The following is a 24980-nucleotide window of genomic DNA, read 5'->3' on the forward strand; positions in this document are numbered from 1 at the left end:
CATACAGCTGAGAAAAGCAAAGAAATCCAATTTCATTCAGAAAATATACAGCTGGTAAAAATATAAGCTTGTATCTCTATGTTACATGTGTTCATAAGATGTTGGAATAACAAAAGTAGACATAGGACTGCCCAGAAGAGAGAGATTGGGCAGTCATCAGTTCAGCAATAGCAACTAAGCATATATGGCCACCCAGCAGAGAACACATCAGACAAGAGAGTCCCAAAAGGGGAGCCACAAAATGCAACAACACAGGCACAAGAGGTAATAAAGGAGGATGGGCAGCTGGAGAGCGAGGGCTGTCCAAAAGACAGGCTGCTGTGGGAAAGAAAAAAACAGTCAAAAAGCAAAGACAGCAGAAAAATTTGTGGATCTGGCTAAATACTGATTAGAGCAGCCTRTAACAAGTTAAGGAAAGAGGCAAAGAAATGGAAAGTGCAAAATTAATTACTCACCAAAGGAGTCTGGGGTGAACAAAAGGAGAAAACTGTTGGAGTAGCTACAGGTAAGGGGAAGACAAAGATTCCTCCCCCCTCGCCCCCAGTCAAAACAGAAGAGTATGCATGAGGTTAGACACTGCTGACATTCCAGTTTTGGGATCTCCTTGTATTCTGCYCAGTTTTGTCCTAAGAAAAAAAGCTGTGAAAGCATCGGAAGAATTCTTAAACTAGACAAGGCTTTTTTACAAAGATCTAAACATCAATCTTTAATAAATTTCATAAGAAAACAACATTGCTCCATTAACCGTATTAGACTTATCATAGCCTTAAGCAGTAGAATATATCCTACAAAACTGGTTTTATTCTCAGAGCTGGGTTTGATCATGCATTTTCTACTAATTGATGAGAYACTGTCTTCTTGAGATGGGGAATAATGACAGACTTGAGTAATGGCCACTGCCTCCAGGTGGAAGAGCTTCCAATCAGTTGATCTATGTTGCACCTACCCCATAATTTTAGATTCAAAATTGATTAAACTGTTCTGAAAAAGCCAGTCATCTCACCATCATGAAGTATGAACTCTCCCAGCTAGCGGCAGACTAATTCTGGTTAGAAGCCAGCACTGTTCAACCTACTCAAGGTCAATCAGATAGTTTTTAGTTAATTTGGTTGTAAAACACCTTTCCTCATTTCTAAAGACAGAAAAAATGAACAAGCTTTTCCTAAACAGACATTTAATAAAAGTTATTCATAAATAAATTCCCCTTATCCCCAGAAACATCTTCACTGTCCTTAGAAAGTTTATAGGGAGTAAGAGAAAAATCAGTTCAAGCCCTTTAAGGATGTCCAGCAGTGGGGACATTACAGCTAACATTCCAGTCCTCTCATTGCAGCAACGCTGCTGGCCATTCTGCGGGGTATGCTTTTTGCAGCTTGCCGGTAGTTCTCTGGTTTTGCCTTCAGCAGAGTTACAATGTTTTGCAGTGTTCTTGATGGCTGAAGGCCGAGGGCATCCATCACATTTATTAGATAATCTAAAAGATAAAGGATATCACAGAWTCAGTAAGGTTGGAAGGGACCTCTGGAGATCATCTAGTCCAAACTGCCTGCTCAGCAGGGTCACCTAGAGCACGTTAGAYAGGGTTGCATCCAGGTGGGCCTTGAATATCTCCAGAGAAGGAGACTCCACCACCTCTCYGGGCAACCTGCTCCAGTGCTCCGACACTCTCACAGTGAAGAAATTCCCCCTCATGTTCAGGCGGAACTTCCTGTGGTTCAATTTCTGCCCACKGCCTCTAGTCCTTTTGCATGGGACAACTGAAAAGAGTTTGTCTCTGTCCCCCTGACACCCTCCCTTCAGGTACTTRTACACATTGATAACATCCCCCCTCAGTCTTCTCTTCTTCAKGCTAAAGAGGCCYAGCTCTCGCAGTCGTTCCTCGTAGGGCAGGTGCTCCAGCCCTCTGGTCATCTTTGTAGCCCTAYGCTGGACTCTCTCCAGTAGCTCCAYGTCTCTCTTGTACTGGGGAGCTCAGAACCGGACACAGTACTCAAGATGAGGCCTCACCAGGGCTGAGTAGAGGGGCAGGATCACCTCCCTCAACCTGCTGGCAACAGTCTTCCTAATGCACCCCAGGAGACCATTGGCCTTCCTGGCCACATGGGCCCATTGCTGCCTCATGGTCAATCTGTCATCCACCAGCACTCCCAGGTCCCTCTCTGCAGAACTGCTCTCCAGAAGGTCTGCCCCCAGCAGAACTGCTCTCCASAAGGTCAGCCCCCAGCTTGTACTGGTGCCTAGGGTTATTTCTCCCTAAGTGCAGGACTCCACACTTGCCCTTGTTGAACCTCACGAGGTTCCTCTCTGCCCAACTTTCCAGCCTGAAATACATGTATTTAAATGGAGAACAGATACTATGCAAGCAGCACTCAAATAAAAGTTTTTCTTCATTCTTCAGGACAGCTAAAATTTGTCACTGCCAGCGCAGACGCACAGAAAACTGCAATGTATTTGGAATTCAACTGTACTGACTGACAAATATTTTTGGTTTTCAGAACAGTAGTTTAAACAACTGTTTTGTTCAGAGGACTGAGGCACTTTCTGCCATATTTCAGTATCTGTGGGGAGGACCCACCTCTTCAGGGTAGAAAGTCACSAAGGTCACAGATAAAGGATCACAATTGATTTCAAAGGCAAGTTAAAAGCCTGCAACAAAGATGGGAATTTTGCAGGGGTGATTGGTTGTCAAGATAGGAGGGAGTTCCAGATCACTGATTCAAAGTCAGCTGGGGAATTAAGGATGGAATGGGGAATGTCCAGCAACCAGCCTCTAATCTAGTGTTTTGTTATTATGCCACACCAAAAAAAATAGATTCAAGGCTGAATTCCCTSATATTCAAACTTACTTTCAGGTGAACTCGGGAGAAGTTATTGTCTGTAACCTTATTTTTGAGGTTGGCCATACTGAAGTCAGCATCGATGACTGAGAGCAGAGAAAGGACCAGCTTGCATTTACAACAGCTGTAGTGGYCCTGTAGAGACTTTATCATCAGCTTAGGATAAGAAAAAACATCTCCTTCACATCCTCCACCTTCTCCAACACCTTCTATCAGTCCTCCCTCAGTTGTTCTGCATTACATGGGAGAAGGTAGAGAGGAACAACGTTTCCCAGTATCTCCCCACTTTGTTCCTGAAAATTTCTCCATGCTAAAGGTAACATTAGCCACCTTGAACCATTAGTGTATAAAGATAAACTAGCTATGGCAGAAGAGTTGACCCTACAGCTTTTGTAAAAAGGGTGCTGGTTAAGTGCTCTACAATGACTTTTAGAAGGCCTTTGGCTGATCTTCCTTATATTAGCTACCAGGTCCTATACCTAGCAAGAAATAACAGTGATGAAGTGAACACAAGGAATCAGCCAGCTGCCTCCTTAATGATCTACTGGAGCACTTCCCAACAGACTTAGCACACAGCATATAGTGCTCATACAGGCAGTGCAAGCACTCTTTGATGAGAAGAGAAAGAACCCTGAACCCWTTGCATTCTTAAAATGCCACACCTTCTTAAAATACCACACTTAAAAAGATTATATACAAATCTCTTTCTTGCTAAGACTGTCTTGTAAGGAAATCCTATCCATTGAGAAGGACCTTGACTTCCACAGTCAGAAACACAAAGCTTTGAAGAAGCAGAAGCACTTACCAGAAAACCTCTTTCTCCAAGAAGGAGGTGACAAAGAACTTTGCAAAAGAGAAGCCATGAACCATTTCACTATGCAAGGTATCAGATACACATGSCCCTTGTTAAAGGAGAAACTTACACTGCAATTTTAAAAAATGAAATATAATAAAAGAACAGCCCAYGCAGCTGATCTCAGGACAACGTGTGTGCCAAGCTTACCAATGTCTGTGGCAAGCTGCTTTGTTGAATGTACAGTAAGCTCCGGTATTTGYAGGATGACTTCGCAATAGGTTTGCATTGTAGCTCTGGCGATGGAGCCCAGCCAGTAATCAGCCATGTTGTCCAGCTCAGGCAATTCATCTCCTGAAGAGAAAATTCTCATTAGCTGTCAGCAGTTTCACTCACCTGCATTCRGTAGTTTTGTAACAAGACATAAAAGGTTAACAATTTTTTTCAAAAAAAAAAACTCACGAAGGTACTAGAATTCAGATAGTTTGTCAGCTGGTTTTGAAAYCATCAAAGCTGTAATTTATCTTCCTTGATACCATATAACATTGAAAGACAGCTGAAGAACCAAAACAATTCCCTTAATTACTCATCCAGGTAACAAATTTCTGAAGGGATGACAGGTGGTCAGGCTGGGATCACAGGCACTGCCTAGTGTGGTCTCTAGGATGTAGTCTCTTCCAGGACTAGTTTACAGACTACTCAAATGACAATGATTCATAGTTTTTTCAAGTGTTAAATGCATTCTGTGTTCATCAGTATTTTGAAAATTAATGAATTATTAAACATGTAAATGCTTTAAGATGACAAAACAATGCTAAAACCTAAACTTAAGGGTCTATTTTCAGTAAGCTTCAGGAAGACTATAAATACCAAGCTCTACACTGCCCTGATTGTCAGAGGAAACAAAAGAAGAGATTAACCACAGAAAACCATCGTATGCTGCCAGCCTGCTGGGAAGCATTATGTAGCCACTGTTGTTAACTGCAAAAGGATTAATAACACAACAAGCAAGAACAGTCATCTAAAGAATGAATATGAGCCAAAACTCAGTTTGCTGCAAGAAATTAAGGAAAAACATCCAGAAAGAACTCCCCAGGTCTAAAGCAAAGTGCTCTAGGGAGAAAGCTTTGAAGAGGCTACAGAGTCGCAGCTGTCTCTGAAAGAGCAGCCCCCACTGCACTTCCTTCAGTCCAGGGGTTTTAATCATTGTGACAGGTAGCTTCTCACTAGAGTCACAAGTGGCATTAGTAGTAGCAGTGAAGCTCTAACGTTTTTTTCAACTGCAGATAAAATGGAATTTAAACGAAATAGTCAGCATTTCGGAACCCTGTCCTTACTGAGAATCTGATGATGGAGATTAGAACACATGATTGGACCCTTAAGAAAAGAAGCTCTTGAAGATGCAAAACCTGTCCTAAAGCAAGACAGACTATAGATCAGTATCTGACCTTGGGCTCCTAGCCTTTATAACAGACTCCAGTTAGCATGCCACACAGAGAATAGCAATAGTTCTCACTTGATTTTCAGTCAAAAGAGGCAAAGAAATAAGATGTTTACAGGTAAATAGCACTATTACCATTCTTGAGAGTGAATAATTGATTTCTGAGGAAAGGTTGGCCAAYTGAGGAAATTGGCCAATCTAACAAGTCACCACTTCTAAACATGCCATGAGCTTCCTCTTTGCCCATTCCTGGCTGCATACTCTYGCCAGCTCTGCTGCAAAGTAGACCTCTTGGAAAGGTGATCTGAATCACTTTATTGACATTTTATTGACAGAAAATTAGCTCAGAAAAAATGTTAATGTTTTTCTGTGGGGTTAATGAAAGGAAATGGCCCTGCCAAAGGTTTAGCAAGTGCCAGAACCAGCACAAGGGAGAAGGCAGGAGTGCAAAGCTGGAGCAAGTCTCTCACCTTCAGTAACCTATTAGACAGACCAAGTTGCTCAGTGAACTATACTCCAGTGGACAGGCTGGTAAGAGGCAGAAGTAGTAAAAGCTAACTTTAGAAGTCTTTCAAACAAAGATGATGAGTTGACAGCATTCCCTCCCTGCCACCTCCCAGTACACAAATACAACTAAACACAAACCAAGTACATTTTAATGCTGCCAAATACAAGCCAATGTAATCAGATACCAAGAAGCCAGGGGATTCTTGTCCCAAAAAGCAGCAACTCTGGAAAGGCTTCAGTGCCACTGGGATTTTCACTTAGACACAGGTTCTCAGCACAGGGCTGTAGCAAAAAGGCTGATGTAATCTAGCAAAGTATGAAGTATGGCCATCAAACCAAATTAGAAAAGCAATCTCATCTCTTTACATAGTATTAGTAAAACCACAGATAGAAAATCGTATTGCATACTGATATCCCCATTTCAAGAAATATGTGAAAATACTGGAAACAGAAGACGGGCAACAAAAGTGACCAAAGACTGCAAAAAGAAGTCTTAATGAGATGCTCAGCACTCCATATATTTTCTTTTGTCTTCATATAAAGCCAAGTCTTCTAAATCTTGAACCTGAACAYGGACAACTGATAATTTTTCAAATATCTTTAGTGTATTTTCCTGAAGATAGACAAGTCTACGTACAGAAGGATCAGGCTAGATGGCCAAAATGTTTTCTTCAGAACTTGGAAACTGACCCCAGGTACTTCCTGTTCACTCSCTTCGCTTGTATGGGAAAGGGCAATACAGGCAGTCCTGTTCTCCCTCAAAACACTCACCAATGATGACTGTAATTGTATSTCTAACTGCAGGACTTGAGCTCACTGTCTGCAGGAGGCAGAATAGAATTCATCCTCTTACATAACTGGCAGAACTGTATTCTCAAGCATTTTGGGTGTGTTTTCTCTTGCTTCTGAAGCATCATTCTAGTAGCAGCTGGAGATGATTTGAGGCAAGACTGAAACTCTTCTTTTTGAGGTTTAATATAGGTATGTCTTGCTCATACGCTCAAGATCAAAGCAGTAACTAGAGTTGGAGTCAGATAAGGACTTTGGAAAAATATTTTCCAAATGCGTAATGGTAGGGACCAAGTATTCATTACCTCAGATGGAAACACCTAGGTAAACCACCCATACACAATTCCTGCAAYGTAAGGGCTTTGGTACCCCAGTGCCTCCTGCTCTCCACACTTGCAGAGCAAAAGTTGTCTCCTGAGGGTTAAATGAAACACAACAAACTACTTAAACGCTAATTTTGAACTTCATAAGAGAAGACTCATCAGCAGAAGACTCTTGAAAGAAACATCATGAATAAACAGTAGGAAATGGATCTCAAACAACTTCCTTACTATAATCCATCAYACCCTAATGCCAAAACGTGAAATCTTTCCCCCAGACATTTTCACTTCCCTAGTTTCACCCTACCTTGCTCTGGGGGGAAAGGCAGTTTTCCAGCATGCAATGCCAGTTCCAAAGCAGAATCCTCCTGAGTGACAAACGGCTCAAGGTGGAGAGGGAGCGACATAATATATTGCCCAATCTAGAAGAAAAGCACAAAAGAGCTGAGTCACTGAACAAATGAAGAAAAAAAGTCAATTGTAGTAATACAAACTTGAAAGCAGAAAGTTGAGCTTGACAGCAGCTCACTAACCTACACGAGCTCAGAAACAAACTATGTCTCTTGCAGATCATTATACTTTGTACAAAAAAAATATTTTTGCAGAAGGTGAGAGAAGCAGTCATTGAAACAATCATAGCAACAAAAACCTGTATTGTAACTCTAAGTAAATTTTTGACCTCTGGAGTGTTCCCGGCAATTTGTTTTCTAGATGAGAATCTAAGACTGATACCAAAAAAAAAAAAAAAGAAAAAAAAGAGAAGAAACATGGATTCAAGTGACAAGATGGTGAATTTCTGAAACATATCACATAACTTGAGGCAGATAACACACACTACTTTGTTTTTACAGTGATTACCTGCTGCTACAGAATTCCTAGGTGCAAACACAGTCCTGAATACTTTGCCTCCACATTACAGAGCATATTCATTTRTAGCTTTTTCTGAGCTCGTATCACTTGTGCTCTCTTCTGCACATGCTACTTCAATTTGTTTCTGAACTGTATTTTAGTTTTTTGGAAGGMGTCTGCCTAATGCAATAGCTTTATTTCAAGAATATCTAAGACAAAGCTTTGGCTCAGTCTTGGCCCACCTATCACTCAGCAGGAAGTTAAAAGGGTAGATCTTAAAAGATATCAGAAAACAGATGTTTTGTATCTGATTTTTTCAGAAATTCCTCTTTGCCTTGGACATGTTAAAATGCTCTTTAATTCCTCATAGAATCTAGTAACAACCATATATATCTCAGTTTTAGCTTTCAGTTAAAGTGAGCACATCCAGTCTCTCGCCAACCACACAAGTGTCTCTTGGTGAACTGTATTAATTAAAAAGGTTACTTAAAACTTCAGTGCCAGTCTTCCATTGAAGTTTTACCCGATATACTGCCCATGATCTTTCTAAAGCTCATAAAAGTAGCTCAGATAGCTGAACTCAGAACTAACTGTAATAAATTTATCCCATATTGGCTGACTATCCATTTCTTTAGAAAGGCTTGAAAATCAAGTGTAACAGTTTTTAGGCCATACACTAGAGGAAATTAAAATCCTAAAGGCTTTTGGTTGCAGTCTATCCTTGAAAAATCTGTTCCCTTGTCTGATGCACAGAATGACAGCAATATTAAAAACTTTTTTGCCAAATTATACTTTGCACTGAGAGTAATAATAGCTAATATTAATATCTGAAGTTACTATTACTATTACTGCAAATTAGGTAGTGAAACAGCAACCAAGAGAATRGGAGAGCAATTTTAATGCTCTTGGCATGCACAGTATTGAAGAGTACCTATTCAGAAGGTGGTACAGCTCATTCTCCTTTTTCACTCAAGACATCCCAGTACCAGAAAGAGATTTTATTGTTAATCCATCAGAAGGAGAAAACAGTGAGTCGCACAAGTTTTAGAAGGGAAAGAGTTCAAGTAATTTTTAAATTCACAGTATGATTAAATCACTTCAACATACGTAACAGGAACTTCTCTGCTACATGAGCTGCACTATTAAAATACATTCAGTATTCACCACTACAAACAGAAGTTGGCATTTTCCATCTTGTTACAAAAATTAATACCGCAAATAGTGCAGTTCAAAAGAGGACACTTTCCTCATGCTCCCAAAGTTCCTTTGCTATTCCAGAACTTAACAGTGATTTCTTGAAAGCTATAAAGAATGGCACAATCAAACTGATCGGCACTGGGCCACTGACAGTATCTCTCACCACTGAATAACAAATTAAACAAATTCTATGATTTYATAGAAACTTGGCCAGACACAGATGAGATTCGTGCAGCACTGGGCTCCTAGAGACTCCTTACATGCTCTTACATTGCTGATATATTCCAGAGGAGTCAGGCTAAAGTTTGGCAGGTCATCTGTCAGGGTCTCACCAATGCCACTGGAGTTCCATCCCTGTAAGGCAAAAAATGCAAACCAATCTATGAAGTTCTGGAGCACGAAGTCTGTGAATATTCCAGGAAAGGGTGACCTAGTGACAAGAACTGTGACTACCCACAGACTTTTAAATATAGAGCACAGACAGCAGGAGATTTGCTTCCCCTGTCCACAGTGCTCCTTATGGAAAATATATGCTCACACAGGTTGGAAAAAACAGTATCTCAGAAAAACATCAGAGCTTGCAAACAGTCATCTACTGTGACTGTATTAGAAGGAAGGAGGTAAACTTTTCCACTGAGCACAGCTCATGGAAGAAAGGTGATACCAGAGGGAAATATTTTGATATTCTGGAAAGGAGAAAGGTGAGCKGCATTGAGCTGTACTCTGCCCTAAGGTATGCCATGGGTAAACCTTATCACCATTCAGATCAGATCAGATCAGTGTAACCATTACTCACCTCCATCTTAGAAATGATTAAGAGCTGTTGTTTGATGCGAAGAAAAACGGAATCAAAAGCCAAGTGGTGTGCTAGCTGGTTGAGGCGGTTTAGGGCAGATCGAGATGAAGACAACAGGTTGTGGTTACTTGTACCTTTTTCCTAAAACACACACAAAAATGTTTACATACAGATACCATTAAACTGGCCACAGAAAAGCTATGTTAATATTCCCAAAGAGGTCCTTATCAGGCCATCCTAACACAAAAGAGCCTTTCTCTGCAATGGCACAACATGCTTCCTTCAGAGAGCCCTATTCACACTACGTATTCAAGATGCCAACTGCGCAAGGCTCCCTGAAAGGTGGAAAAAGAATCACCACCACATTCTTCCTATGCCAGGCTCCAGGGAAAGATAAGAGTTCCACACTGCACTACATCTGTTTTACAACCTCCCTAGCAGTGATCAAAAATTAAATCAAATCCAGTCACCSAGATTTTCATTCCTTCTTTGGGCACAGAAGTGAAGAGTGGACAAAAGCACAAAAAGCTGCTTATACTCTGTCAGGTAAACTATTAAAAAAAAATCAGATAATGTATTTTCATTTGCCATAGGAGGAAAAAAACAAATATGACCTTTCACTCAAAGGGCACAACCAAGTGACTCCCTGCATGGAATTAAGAGTTCTACCTAAGAAGAAACATAATAGGACTTTACTACTTAGCAAATGTATAAAGTCAATCACGTAATATTAAAAGCAGAGCTGCACAAGTTGCATGTAAATTAAGTGCACAAGAAATTAAAACACAATTTGAGAAAGTAAGACAGAACTCATAACCTTCACTTTACTATTGTAAGTGACTGATGAAGGCAAATATACATAAATTAGATCCGTAAGAAGATTAGTTAACTAGTCATTTGACCCTGTTCACAGATACATGCATGAATGATCAGGTAGAATTATATTTCAGGATGGATAAGGCAGCAGAATGTAAATGGCAAAGTCAGTCTTGAGAAGCCAGTATATGGGGCCTGGAATTTGAGATGGCTTCAATATAATCTTCGATATATCTTTCTGTGATAGAATGTCTCTCACTTGAGCTKATATGGGCATGTTCAAAGAATATAGCCAGGTTCTGGGGAAAGATGAAATGAGCCTAGACTTCCTGGGTTTTGGCAATTCATTCTCTCAACAGTTTGGTGTCTCTGTCGAAGATTCAGAGCATAGCTCATCAAAAGACTTCAGCTCAAGATGAAATGTAATCTGGCTAGAGGTGGAATCCAATCCCCATCTACCAAATGTGGGCCAAACAGTATCATGCTATAGAGGCAGGTTCTCCTGGACAGCAAAGCTACCTTGAGWGTGTAAAGTGTTTCCATGAGGTTGGCATACTCAGATTGATTTTCCTTCAAAAGATAGTTATATTCCTGCCAGGGGTTCTTGACAGAGCTCCTCTTTTCTGCAGAACTGGTATCTTGAAAGCCAGAAAAACTACAAGGGCTGTAGGAGTCCGAGAGATACTTCCCAGCAGCTGACAAAATCCTGAAAACAAACAGACAAAGTCACCAACAGAATTCTCTTAAAACAGCACTGTTGCCCTCATGCTGCTTCTAGGAAGACTTACAGCAGCATCTCAACTTCAGTGAGAGAAAGAACGAGGTGACTGAAGCTATTGATGTCTCACTGACTCACTCGCTCCTTGATACGACCTGTGATTATTGCTCTACCCTACCCTGTAAGGAGACAGGTCATTCAGTTGCACATCTTTCCTCCTACTGCCAGAAGGCAGTGTCACAGGTTGCTCTACAGTTTCCTGGAGAGCAACATGGAACCACAAGGCCCAGTGAGTCCTGCACAGACACAGAAAAACCCTTCTGAGTAGCCACTTGCATCAATTTACAGCAAGAACTTGCTAGCACAAACACTGCAAAGAGATCATGTAGTTCTAAATATTGGTAGGAAGGTTTTAAAAACAGATTTGCTTAGCTTCAAGAGCAGAAGGAAAGCATATAACAGTAAGCATTAGGGCACTCCCTTAYGCATTGCAAATAAAGCTCCTATAGACTAGTAACCATTGCCTTTGGGGTCTCAGAAACAGTAGATTTGTGGAACAAGTCTTTTATGTGATCTGATCATCAGGTAGCTCAGAATGTGGTTTGGTGAACAGCTTAAGACCAGAAGYCAAGCTACTGCCCCTGAACTTCCTCTATCCTTTGCATTGCTATTAGTGTTTGTGTAGACTGATTCAGACTGTCAGTATGTCGATCTAATTGAAAAGCATTCCTCTTTGCAAAAGAAGGTTATTTTTTGGTCAGATCAGAAAATTGATCCARCTTACCTTGTGGCTACAGAAAACTGTTGGAATCAGTGCAAGGAAGGATTAAAACCACACAAGGTGAGTAGAGGAAAGGAAAGGACCTCTCCTTTCAATGACAACAATRACCTGAAGCAATTTAATGCACCTGTAAAACTGTACCTAGAGTAGTCCTGATTGCCTTGCAGGCTGCTTGTGGCAGAAGAATAAATCTTCCTATATGGAAACTTTGCCAGTGAGGTGTTCCTCAGATCTGCATCACAGCTCYCAAGAGTGGAGGCTAGTGGAAGCTTTACTAGGGAAAATTCCTGCCTTCCACAAGGTGACCAAAGCTTTCAAATGGGATGCAAGGAGTTAGTAAGGTGGGGGAGGGTCAGAGGTGGAAATCAGCACAAGGTTAATTCTTGCAGGCCAGGGAAGTGAGAGGAAACTGAAAAACAGCTGCAAGTTTTAACTACTCAAGAACTGCTAACAGCCTTTAAATATCAATGCTACCTAAGAGTTCCTCCAAGGGAGAGGGTATCCATTGGTGGCTGGCACTAATTATAGCCAAATCTCACTTCTGTCCTGCAGCTGAAAACTGCTCAAATACTGAGTTGAAAAAGGGATAACTGTGCTCGCAGAAGGTTTAGAAAATATGGAACAAACCCATCCTCCTGTGTTCTGCAGGCCACTGTCTTGTACCAACCATWGGCACTCAAGTCAAACTAAAGCATTTTGATGTGCAAGAGGCTGAAAAGTGCACTGCTTACAAGCAACAAAATATCTACATGCTGCCCCTGCTTGAGGCTTCTCAAGTTACACGGAATTGATCAGTTGAGGCACACCTTGATTCATGTCAGTATATGATTCATGCTCCATGTCACAAAGAAAGTCAGAATCTTGCCAATTTGATCTGGTGGAAAATTCCCTCCTGACTCCAGAATGGCAGTCCACTTGACGTCCAGCAGGTAAATAAAGTACACCAGCCAGGTGTCCAAGAAAAAGGGTTCTTATCACTAGCTCAGAGCACTGGACTCTGGACTAAGTGAACCAGTCAGTGACCCATCTTTGATGTTTCAAAAGAAAGAGGAGTGGAAAAAATAATAGGAAAAAAAAAAAAGCACAGACTATTCCTACACAATTGTGCCCCCAGGGAAAAAAAAAAAAAGAAAAAAAAGAAAAAAAAAGGACACACATGCTCCATACTTCCCAATTGTAACTTTGCCTAATAATCCTGTGATATTGCATACTACTGCTTTGACTTTTTTGTCATGTTTTATTGGCTGTTGTTACACTGAAGCCTTGGCAGAGCACAAACTAGATTGAAGCTGTGCACTCTAAACCATACTACTACTTCCTTGCAATTATTAAAGTATAGTGTCTCTGTGCTCCCTCAGTGGTCTACACACTAAAAGCACCTTGGAGTTTGTTTTCTTTTGACTTGATACCAGTGTTGACTCTCATGCAGCAAGTTCAGCAATGCTTACCTGTTGGCTAGCTGCTGCTCAAAGTCTCCACACTGACGAAGCAGCTCACCACAAGTAGCAATTATTCTGGGAAAGAACAAGACAAAAATATATGTTATAAAATTTGAGGCAGATAATATCAGGCCCCTCAGACTACCCATTTCAGACAAGCTTCAGGAAATTAAAAAACAAAACAAACAAAAAGTCCCCACAGGGGACACATTTTTTAATTCGACTATTAACTCTGAATCCATTCCATTATGTCCTGCTGCCGAATTTTTTTGCCTGTCAGCCTCATCCACATGCTACTTATTTCTACCATAGCTAAGGCCAGCTCAGTGTCACTGGAAAGAGCTGCTGATACTTCAAGTGATATGACATACAGTCTTGCTCCAAACGCACTTACTYATAGCACTTACTGTGCTCACAGCAACCTGAAACACAGTCACACCCAGAAGCACTGGAGCTAAAGTGGGCAAAGCACTGTATTCTGCTCCCAGAATTTGGGTAAACTGACCCCAGGTAATTCCCTTCCAAATTTCATACAAAAATAATTTCTGAACCAGGCAAAAATGCTCATTTACCGGATAGAGTTTTGGAAACCAGTCCAGTCCTCTTGGAAAAGTGAATCTGATGGGATATCATCCAGTTTACATTTCTTTCGTATAGACTGCAAAGCATTTGTAAAGTCAGACGTATACCTACATGGAGAAATGGAGTAACAATAGATACTGGAGTAAAACTATAGGTTGGAGAGCAGCGTAACTACATCTTCTGCGACCTCTTCATTCTGTTCTCAACAAGGGACAAATAAGAACCAGAGACATTAAAAGAAGAACAGTTCGAAAGAGAACTAGTTTTTCCAGTACAAGTAAATGCATGTGAGGAACTGACCAGCCACAGCCCACGCAAGCCTACACCAGCAGAAACAGAGTGTGGCTACTTACATTTGCTGCAYATAAGTAACATATGGGTAACCCTTCTCTCCTATGATGAGTTATGAGTAAGACATTTTTATCATCACTACGCTAATCACGTCTCCAAGGAGATACCAGACAAAGTTTATAAGGTACTCCTGCTCCAGCATCAGCTGGCCCTTACTCTAGGAACACAGGACCACAGCCTCTTGTGAGTTTATTTTCTCAGCTACTCCCCAGATAAGAACATGCATAAAAAGGAACATTTTGTCCTCCTCAACATTTTTTTTATTTTAAACATAATGTCCATAAGCTGGAGGCACGCACCCTGATATGTAATTACCCATAAAGAAGTTGAGATTAGAGCAGTATGCCTTCCTCTTTCCCTATCCAGGGCAGTAAAGTAACAGCTTAGTTTATACCTTGTAAGCAGCTCTTTTGATATGGGGAAAGAATATGAAAGTAGTCAGTACTGGAATACATCTAAGTGGGTGGTGAATTATATTTTTTAATTAAAAAACTTGCCATGAACCTCACTCACTAGGGCATCTTGCACTTCAGGCAGATTCTGAATATTGGGATCATTTGTCCCAGTAAGTATACATTTCCGCACTAAGTTCTACTTTCAGCAGCCTAGTTCGCCATTTTTGTATTAGGTTCTTGGAAACATTTTTCCCTCCAAAGGTATCTTTAAGAATGGTAAATCAACCCAACTGAAATAAAAAGCAGCTGAGAGAAGTCTTCCYTTTAGCCATAAAAATCTTCCTTTTTTCCACTAAGAAATAGTCCCTAATGGCATTAAGCATAGATGGGGGATATCAGATGATTCATACATAGTAGTTACAGGCACTTCTGTTACTCTGTSGTATTTCATAAACCACAAAGTTCTTGTCTACAACCTGAATGCTTGCTACCCCCTTAGGATAAAAGCAACAGTGTAACTAAAAGCACCTTACTTTGTGAACAGAGCTCTCAGGGCCTTAAGAAGCCCACACACTCCCAGTCCATCAGTGAGTTTAATGCAGTTGTCGATGGCTCCAGAAGCCAGAATGAAGAGTTTGTTCACGGAATGGTTTAGTTCCTGGACGCAGTCAATTACTTCCCAATGCTCCTAAATAACAACAACAAAAAGGGTTGAGCCCAACTCTTCTTTCAGTGAGTGTCCAGACTCTTTAAGAGACATTCCGTGTAACAGATCTTCCTCTTGGCATTGTGCAATCTTGTGAAGCATTTAAGGGAGAACAGTTCTGATTCTTTCCATTCTCCTGCACCGAGACTGTATATAAGTCAGGCTGCCTAATCCTATGTTTACCAGGCCTTCAAGTAAAAACAGTCTTATTACTCCAACAGCAGAATCTTCCACACAAAGGACTTTCCTCCCACCTTGTTCTTAATAAATTCTCAGGAACCTGAGGTAGTCTCTTGGCTGATGGTAATATTTTGGTAAAGTCTTTTTTCAGCAGATGCACACAGTGCTGGTTTTGGATGAAAGAGCAGAACAAAGGGGTTACCTGTGAGCTGACAACACTGCTGAAATTAACTATTTCTGAAACAAAATTTAGTTAAAACAACAGTATCAAGTGATACTGTAAACAGGAAATAACATCAAACAATTAAAGAAGAAAAGAGAGCAATAACTGTGACAAAGACCCTTGTAGGTAGCAGTAGCTTCAAACTTTTCCCCTGCCATGGCCTCCCACTAAACAGACAGAGACTGTTACATTACCAAGGGCACTGCACTGATTTGAATGAGGAGATTTTCTTCTTCCAGCTCTCCATACTCAAGTTGGTAGGGCTTATATGGACCATACACTGCTTCTATCAGTTCCATTACTTTTACCAAGTTCTGCTCCTCTACAAAGAATCACATGGTTAGTTTAAAAATAAATGAATGTGCTACTAAAAATCTTTTAAGCCACATGCAAGACTTCTTCAGTTAGAGTATGCTAACCACATAAACTTGGAATGCTGCCCAACAGCTTTAAGTCCCAACTATACATTTAATTATTTATTTAAAACAAGGCTATTATCTCCACTTGCTTCTTAAAACCAAGATGCTCGATCTCAACAAATACTTCAGGAAAATTATCACCAACTGCTCCAGAACAGCCTAGTTGACAAAAATCTATCAAACATTCCAACCTACATTAGAGGGAAAATATGGAAACCATCTGAGAAGTGAACATGTAATCGAAACAACCTAAAACAGGGGAAAGCCTCATTTAGCAATGAGCCTGGTCCACATGTAAAATAACTGACACCAACTCATTCCACTTAGGACTACTCATTCACAGCATTCATCAGTCAGAGCTGAATGTAAACTGTGAGCTTAGCATCTCACTGTCATTCTGTTGAGCTAGGAACTGCAGCAAACCCAAATTAGAAATACATCYGAACCGTTATTTGTCAAACCAGACCTGGATATCAGATGTTACTATTAAGTTTTGCCAAACTTAAACTAGCACCAAACCAGAACTACGTCAGATCCTGGTTATAAGCAAAAACTCTTACGCCATGAGGACAGTCAAGCAATGGTACAGGAACAGGCTGTCCTGAGACTGTGTAATCTCCATGCTCTGAGGTTTTCAAGACCAGACTGGACAAAGACCTGTGTTACCTGGTCTCACCTCACAGCGGACCCTGCTTTGAACAGAAGGTTGGACTAGATGATCTTCTGAGGTCCCTTCCAGTTATGAATCATAGGATAATTCAGGTTGAACCCCGAACACATAAGAACTAGTTTGACCCTGTGCTTCTGAGTCACCTGACTTTTCCATTCTTGAGATACTTCTGTTCCCAAACATCTCATCTCACAGCACAGGAGATATAAAAAAAGAATATAACCTTTTTCTTTTTTTACTCAGTTGGCAAGTTAGTGCCTGCATCTTCTAGAATTTGACATTATTTTTCCTGAGTTCTTTTTAATCATTTCTATTATCAACCACAAATTAAGCCAAGCCAAGGACAGAAAAAGACTGCCAAGAGTGCACAGTGAATCACACAGAAAACAAAGACGACAAACAGAATGACAGTCACACTCCCTGAAATTGCCCAGCAATCATAATTTACATAATCAAGTAAGAATCTGGGTTTAAACAGCTCAAGACAATGTTACAGAGAACCAAACACAGGAAACATGGCATTAGGAATGCTCCATTAGCTTTAATTTAGGATCTTCCTATACCTTGTCTTTGAAGGGGCATAATCAAATTAGTAAAACACTATAAATAGCCAAGAGTTTACATTAGGCATAAAACTACATAAACACAGCATCTCACTACTTTGTCCTTTGTGGGAACCATTCATCAATCTGTGACCAAAACGAGACGATAAACAGTGTAGAGCAAAGAAAGCATAGTTAGTTTTTGAATCAAGTATCTAATATACTGCGAGGGAATAAACAACACAGATCAGAAATAATGTTTGGCCCTGCATTTTCTTTTGATTAAAACATGATCAAACAAGATCAACTGCAGGTAAAATTTAGAAATCTAGTGGAAGTAGCTTTCAAGCAGGCTTTCTCTTGTTTAGAAAGGCGTGGCTTTAATTCCAGGGAACTCCTGAACTTTTATTCTTTGTGATCTTTCACAATAGGTTTTACAGACAGCTTCCCTAGAGACATTTCCTCATCCATTAGATAGTAGATATACTAATGCTTGTAAAAGGAAAAGCGCTAAATATTATTTACCCAAGGCAGCAAGCAGGCTAGAACAGCTCTGCTTCAGTAAACTCATTCAGTATTGTGTCAATATATTTAGTGAAAGATATATATACATACACACACACAAAGGCACAAATGCTACATAACTGAGTATTTACCATAACTGGTAAATACTATAAAAGAAATAAACACATCTTCCATGTAAAAATGAAACAAAATAGCACAATAGAACTTTAAAAGATGCTGACAAAACAGAATATAAGAAAATTCAATGCAAGAATCCTACTCAGGTTTGGCAGCATTGCTATTTCCAGCCSTTTTGCAAAGTGGATGGTGGCATCATAGAGCTCCAGTAGCTTATTCAGTTTGGTTTCTTGACCTAGTCTCTCCAAGGCAGTGCTGAGGCAGACAGGGATGGAAGGCACCAAGGCTGCCAGAGTYTGAATCAACAGCACAGTCACAATTTCATGGGGGTTCTTGAAAACCTATAGWAAAAGAAAAGCTATTAGCAAAAGCACTTGCTATCTCAAAGGAACACTATAAGAGGCTGATAGCTTCCAAACAGGTCTGCATAACAGAAGTTGCCTGTTTCTGCGTCAGCAAATACACTAACAAACTGTCCTACTCCAAACCGAGCAAATTCTGCCAGCTGAGAGACTGATACCTTCTTCACCCCTCCTGAATATGTGCTGCTGCCCCACTGGCAGAAGCAACCTTCCCACAAGCAGCACCATTTCCCAGGGGCAACCATGTCCACCGGAGTCTCCCTTATGCACCTGCCACAGGAATGTGACCTCCTGAAACAGGCAGAACAGAAGAGGTGGAACAGACAGGTTTGTGAATGCTGTCAGCAGAGAGGCAGGCAGCTGTAAGCCAGGAGTAAAGAGTCAGGGGAGAAAGCAGCAGCMGCCCTATGAGGACTTCTCCATGCACAGCACAGAAAACTGAACCAGTGGCAACAATGGGCATAGAAGCAGCTAATGCTATTTGGCCCTCATTACTAGAAACCATCCAAGAACTTTCAAAACCTTRCAAAAACACAAGAAACATTAAAGCATCCCCCAAAACAGGGTTTAGCTGATTATCCTTTGACAATTCAAAGAATTAACATAAATTCTCTCTCTGCTGAGGAGAAATAGAGATAAATAGATCACACTGGCAGATTCTTCAGGTGACATGTAATCCCAACCAAAAAGGAACAAAACAAATCTGAAAAAAATCACAAAGGGTAACAAAACAAAAAAGAAAGTCTCCCAAGACTGCCATAACCTCACTGACCTAGCACACAGGAGAGCCTGATTACAATGGCTATTTCACCATTGAAATTATACTTTGAATATAGCAGCAACAAACTAGAAAATAGGTCATAAACAGAATCCAGCGGAATGTAGGCACTAAAGTCACTGAAACAACCATCTGGCAGAAAAGGGCATTTGAAAATAGAGCTCTCAGTTTAAACAGGCACGTTGGAGAAAAAAAAAAAATGCACCTACGGGTAGATTACGGAGAAAACAGTACTGTATCATGAGCCAAATTACTGGTTAGACAGGCAGCAGGCAGCACAGGAAAGCAGGCTAGAAAGATTGTAATCAGCTGGGAACTTTTATTTACATGCATCACCCTCAAGTCTTCTAGTGCAGCATTTTACGGCCCTTTACTGCAAACTCTTTGGTCAGCTCTTCTCTCAGTTCTGCTCTCTTATCACTGTAAAAGCTGAGACCACCGCTAATCTCCTGCAGCAAAAGCAGCAAAAAGACCACAGATACTGGATAGCACGGAAAAGAAAAYGTCAAACAATTCTTCAGAAAGCAAAAGCAGCACAGGAGACTGAATGACATATGCCACGTGACATTTCTCTCTCACAACCCTCGGTTTAAAGAACATCCACTAAATCGTTAGTTGACATCTGACCTGTAATTCACATCTAATCATTAAGCAGAAAAAAATACATTATTTCAAGTAAGCACTGAGCTCCTTTGCAGGATGGGCCTAGCACTTGCACCAGGCTTCTTAACATGAAGATAAGAATCTCTCCTACCCTTCATGGATGAAGGCTCTTAMAGGCTCGACAAAATTAACCAATTTCTTCATTTCACTAAAGAACAATAACTTTTTTGGATTCTACATTATTCTTGCCAAGAAAAAAAGCACACAAATTCCAAGGGTGTCAGCAGAACCACTGAGACACCTCATACAAGATTACATGAACCAGTTTCACRCAAAGTGACATGAGCCAGTTTATCATGACCTTGAGTGCTTCCTCTAGAACAATTGAAAAAGCAATTCAGGCATTTCAAATGTTTTGCTACAGAACATATTTGCAACACCAACAAACTAGATTTAATTTAAGATGTAGATGAAAGTGATAGAGCAGCTTTAATAGCAGTAACGCAGCACCCTTGTTGTAGGTAGAGCACCAGAAATTAAATCTTGTCTGCAAGAGTTAGACCAGAAGCTGAAGGTAGGTTGCAAGCCCAGTYCTTTATAACTGAACACCAGTGAATTATTCTGAGCTTTACAGAAATTCAATCTTGTTTTCTCCTGAACACTGCACCAAACTTAAGTAGTGACTGCACCTGTGTTGCCCACTGAAGCTGTGAGTGCCAGGTCCCAAGGAGCGTGTCATACAGTTCAGTCAATTGACGATGTAAGCTTAAGTCACTTTGACAAAGATCCTGCCACACTGCAACCAGCTGCACCTGCAAGGGTAATAAGAACCATTCTGAGAGCAGAACGAACAGGTCACAGATCTAGGCTTTATTATTTTGAATCAGGAACTTCTCATGCAAATCACTTTTGCTGAAACACAATGCTCATCCTCACTCCCCTCTGCAGATTTCAACGTAACTCTTTGCTATAATTCAGCACCCCAGAAGGAAGTGACTTTCAGCATCAAGCTAGAGGCTTCTTACTTGATCCAAAGATTTAATTAACATTGGTATTTTACTCATAAAATGAGATCGTAATTGATATCCCCACATAATAGTTGAAATACTTGGCAAGCCCCTGCCTTGAACTTAATCCTCAAAAGTCACAGTCATGCGAGAACTTTTGAGGATCAGGTTATGACTACTGAACTGTCTGGAATTCCAACCTTTAATCTTACCTGAAAAGAGTTTACAGAAGTCAGCAGCTGGCAAGTTGCAGCAATAAAGTTATTACTGCCATAGCTACATCCAAGAAAAGTGGAACAAGAACAACTATAACGCGCAGGGAGAAGCCAAGCAGAATGCACATATCCTATGACTACTTTAAGAAGGAATACGAAGTTCTCAATGGAGAATTACTCTCAAAATACGGGGAGTAAACAAAGTTGTGAAGAGCCAGAAAGGGAAGTCATGGAATGAAATATGGAAAAACAGATTCCACCCCCTTTTGGATACAAAAGGTAGAATACTTGATGTAGCAGCACCCCCTACAGTTTCACTCAAGCAAGAATTCAATTTTCCATTTCTCCACATTAAAATATTATCAAGAGAAAAAATAATTACCTTGTGACACTTATAATAATATGCAAGAAGCTGGGGCATCCGATCAATTTCAGTGAAGACTTTAACGAACATTCTTGCCTGATCTAAATAAAAYAAACAATAGACAGTTAAAAGGTCAGGTCCAAAGCTAAGGGCGAGATAGAATATACWCCAAATTGAGCAAAAAAATTCTTCTCTCTATTTAGCGAATATGCACCATGGCTCATACAGAAAGACAGAACTGTCATCTTTTATTTTATTTGCTTGTCTTCTCAAGTAAGAGCAGAGCTGCCCAAGACCAACACTCAAATGAGAACAGGTATCAGACTTATGATGAATTAATTTAACTTTTTAAACCAGAAAATGTTTCTCATGTAAGACAGATAAAAACAGTATATTTCCTGACAGGAAATCATTATTTTCCCAAAACAAGCACTATCTGCAAAACCAAAACRCATACCTCATGAAGCCCTCAGTTTTGTTTTCACTATTCCTCACAAACTGATATCTAAACTAGCTGCCTCAGCAATGACTACAATTCTACCCACAAAACATACAGAGGTTCAGAGAAATTAGTAGTACACCTTATTTATTTTTCAAGCAGCACACAGAGGGAGACTATGAAACTTGAACATTGTAAGTAACTTAGATACTCTACAACTGTAGAAGTCACAGAATACAAATGCTCTGGGGATATATTTACTGACTCGTATTGAGTTTGTGGGAACTAGAACATTAAAAAAGAAAAGGACTTCCTAAAAAGCACGAGAAAAATGCAACTCAGTAAGGAAAAACAAAACAAAACAAAACATGTCTCCATGTGCCCAGAACAAATTTTTAAAAATGAATGCGAACAATGCTCAAAGTGAATTAATCTGAAGAGTTTGCCCAGGAAAAGGACCATGTCTCAGCACATCTGTTGCCAGTAGCTTTCTCCACTGATACGGTTTCTTTGCTGGAGAACCCTTGGAACATATGAATATCCTATTACTTTAATGCTAAGCAGAGAAAATATTCCAAAACATCATCTTTTTGTCTTGAATCTGCCTGTAAAAGGCAACAGCAGAAGGAAAGMAAGTGACCAGCTGTGAAAGTTGATGAACACAGCCTAAGAAAAAGGGTCTTGTGCAAAGAAGAAAAGCCAGAAAAGGAGTGGAAGAGAGAAGAGAAARATCTGTGCAAAGGATTAAGGATTCACGAGAAGCACTCCTCTCCCTCTTGCTGTCTGCAGTCACTCGCTGCTATAACTTGTCTTTACTTAGATGTGAACTCCGAGGAATGTTGCACAGCAACAGCACAATAGCACTGGATCTTTAATGAGATCTCTAGGTGCACACAGATGAGAAGCAACAAATAGAATAMGCATTTTCCAGAAGTACTATGACGGTAGGAGAGGGAAGAAAGAGCGCACAGAGCAGACTAAAAAATGTCAAATGACATTCTAAAGAAAGGAGAGTTTATAAGACAATTTCATAGGACAGTATGGAGTCAGAGCATTTCTAAAYAAATTTCCAACCAGAGTACAACACCAAACTGTAACAGATATGTCCAGCAGCACTACAACAATGCAAAGGAGAGGTCTTCTGCCTAATTGAGTAGCATTTCCCTTTTGGAGGGTGTCCACAGCATAACTGAACTATAAGAGCAGGACCGCCCTGACTCAGCACCTGTGTTTCAAATATCTACGTAAAGCTACRCAGTCTACAAAGTCAGTTCATGTTTTCCTTATTTCCCTTAGTAACCATAGGTACAGCAGATAGGAAAYCAAAGACAAACTGGACTGCAGGCAGCTGCAGAGCACATAACATTTCATAGCATCTAGCTCCACCAGAAAGAGCACATAACCCCATCCCAGGAGCCTTCAGGACATACACTCCCCTCCCAAASAACATTTTACCTTTCAAAGTAGATAAACTTTGCACTGATAGTAAATAGCATCAAGCCTTACTGACCTACAGACTGAGTATTAAAAGCAGCAACAATCTGAGGGCTGGCCATGGCCTCCAGTCGGTTCTTCAGAGCCTCAAGATGCACACACTTCTCAGAGTAATCTGGTGTATCCACAAGCATGGCCAGACTGCTCTGCATGCTTGTGAGTTTGGCAGAAATCATAGATACATCCTGCCACCAGAAGAAAATCAACAAGGTTACTTAACATAATGTTAGAAAGCATTAATATCCATGCTCCACAATGATGTTTTACAAGCAGGAGCAGGTTTCAAAGTCACTTGAAGAACTTACTTTAAATACAGTTTCTTTAGAAAGGCAAAGGCCCAAAGATCAAAAAGARCAATGTGGTATTTTACCTGTGTTTTAAGAGTCTCTTCAATATCTGCACTTAATGTGCTCCATTTGTCTGCTTCCTGGAGCGACTCAGCAGCCAGTTGCATCCTAGATTTCACTCGATCGATCTCTACAAGGACCTGAGAAAAAGAGAAAGAATTGTTGCCTACTGAAACAAAAAATGACTGGATGCTTATACTAAGGGAGTTATTTCTAGGTTGGATTTTACAAAATGTCTGAAAAAGTCAGGCCTGTAACAAGAAGAAAGAAGCTAGCTGAAAGAATTACAGATGTTAAATCAACTTCCAAAGTCAAATAACAAAAAGTTATTTTAAATTCTAGATTTGTATAATCAGTATTGTTTTTGCCTGAAAAGTGCTATGCATCCCCATACTAACAAGAATACACAAAAAATTGAACAGTGTTACCATTATGTAACAGCAACCATAAATTAAATAAAATTAGCTGTTGGTAAGAAAATGCGAATTAAGCCAATCCATGGCTTGCCCACTTTTACTACTATCAATACTTAAGAAAGCATTTTCATGCATCCTGAGTTCACAAGATTGTTCAATATGAACAACTCTGGAAACCTCAGAATTTCACAAGTTGTGGATAAATGCTCAGTGAGGCAAGAATCTACCTGCATTGACTGAGCTGTGTCTTCTTCAAATTTCTTGATATCTTCTTTAACAAGGATCATTTGCTCCTTCAGGAACGTTGCCTCCTGCTTTAAGGCTTCCACTTCCCGGAGGACTCTAGGCATGTTCTGGAGAGCCTGATGACTKGTTTCTATAGAAACACAAAGCAATACAGTGAAAAGAGACCCATAAACCTTGTGTGAATATTCATTTATATATATATATTTTTTTTTAAATTGTCATAGTTCTTGATAAATTTGAAGTGTTTATTAGGCATAGCAGAAACAATCGTTTTTCAGCATTTAAAACACATCTATAACAACATATAGATAACATTAAGCATACAAATAATCATTATTACAGGGGAATAAAAGCTTGACAGATATAACGGAAGACAGAGCAGGTCCGCAAGGGCACGTTCAGCACTTACAAAGCAGGCATCTCCGAGATGCCCGGCTGTAACTAGCACTGCAGCTGCCATCAGCCACAGGACCTGCCCCTTGCCTAGCTGGCACTGGTACGTTAAACTCAGCGGGACAGAAGCGTCACCTTCCACAGCGTTGTTGACCTCCTGGATGAAGAGCTGCAGCTTCATCACCAGGGTAGCGGCGTGGGCATCCACTTTTCCCGGGGCCTCCTGCTGCACGGCCCTGAAGGCGCCGTTCACCCAGCTCTTCACCTCGAAGTCGTCGGCCAGGAACTTGGAGAAATCCATGGCGGCACGAGCGCTCCTCCCG

The 24980-nt window shown here is 40.5% G+C and overlaps 1 protein-coding gene across 1 annotated transcript; it reads right to left on the minus strand.

Moving 5' to 3' along the window:
- Positions 1-46: 46 nt before the first annotated feature.
- COG7 (component of oligomeric golgi complex 7) lies at positions 47-24974 on the minus strand. Its single transcript, XM_085309868.1, has 17 exons — positions 24793-24974; positions 24246-24394; positions 23626-23742; positions 23272-23440; positions 21341-21423; positions 20426-20548; positions 18136-18334; positions 15915-16042; positions 15145-15299; positions 13856-13972; positions 13293-13358; positions 10865-11051; positions 9530-9670; positions 9004-9087; positions 6995-7109; positions 3841-3984; positions 47-1474 (listed from the first exon to the last, which is right to left on the minus strand). The coding sequence occupies exons 1-17, from the start codon at positions 24956-24958 to the stop codon at positions 1308-1310; spliced, it is 2310 nt and encodes a 769-aa protein (XP_085165994.1). The 5' UTR covers positions 24959-24974; the 3' UTR covers positions 47-1307.
- Between the last annotated feature and the right edge of the window lie 6 nt (positions 24975-24980).

The sequence above is a fragment of the Rhea americana genome, unplaced genomic scaffold, assembly GCF_003343005.1.
Source record: "Rhea americana isolate MKP2758 unplaced genomic scaffold, rheAme1 scaffold_305, whole genome shotgun sequence".
Taxonomy (NCBI): domain Eukaryota; kingdom Metazoa; phylum Chordata; class Aves; order Rheiformes; family Rheidae; genus Rhea; species Rhea americana.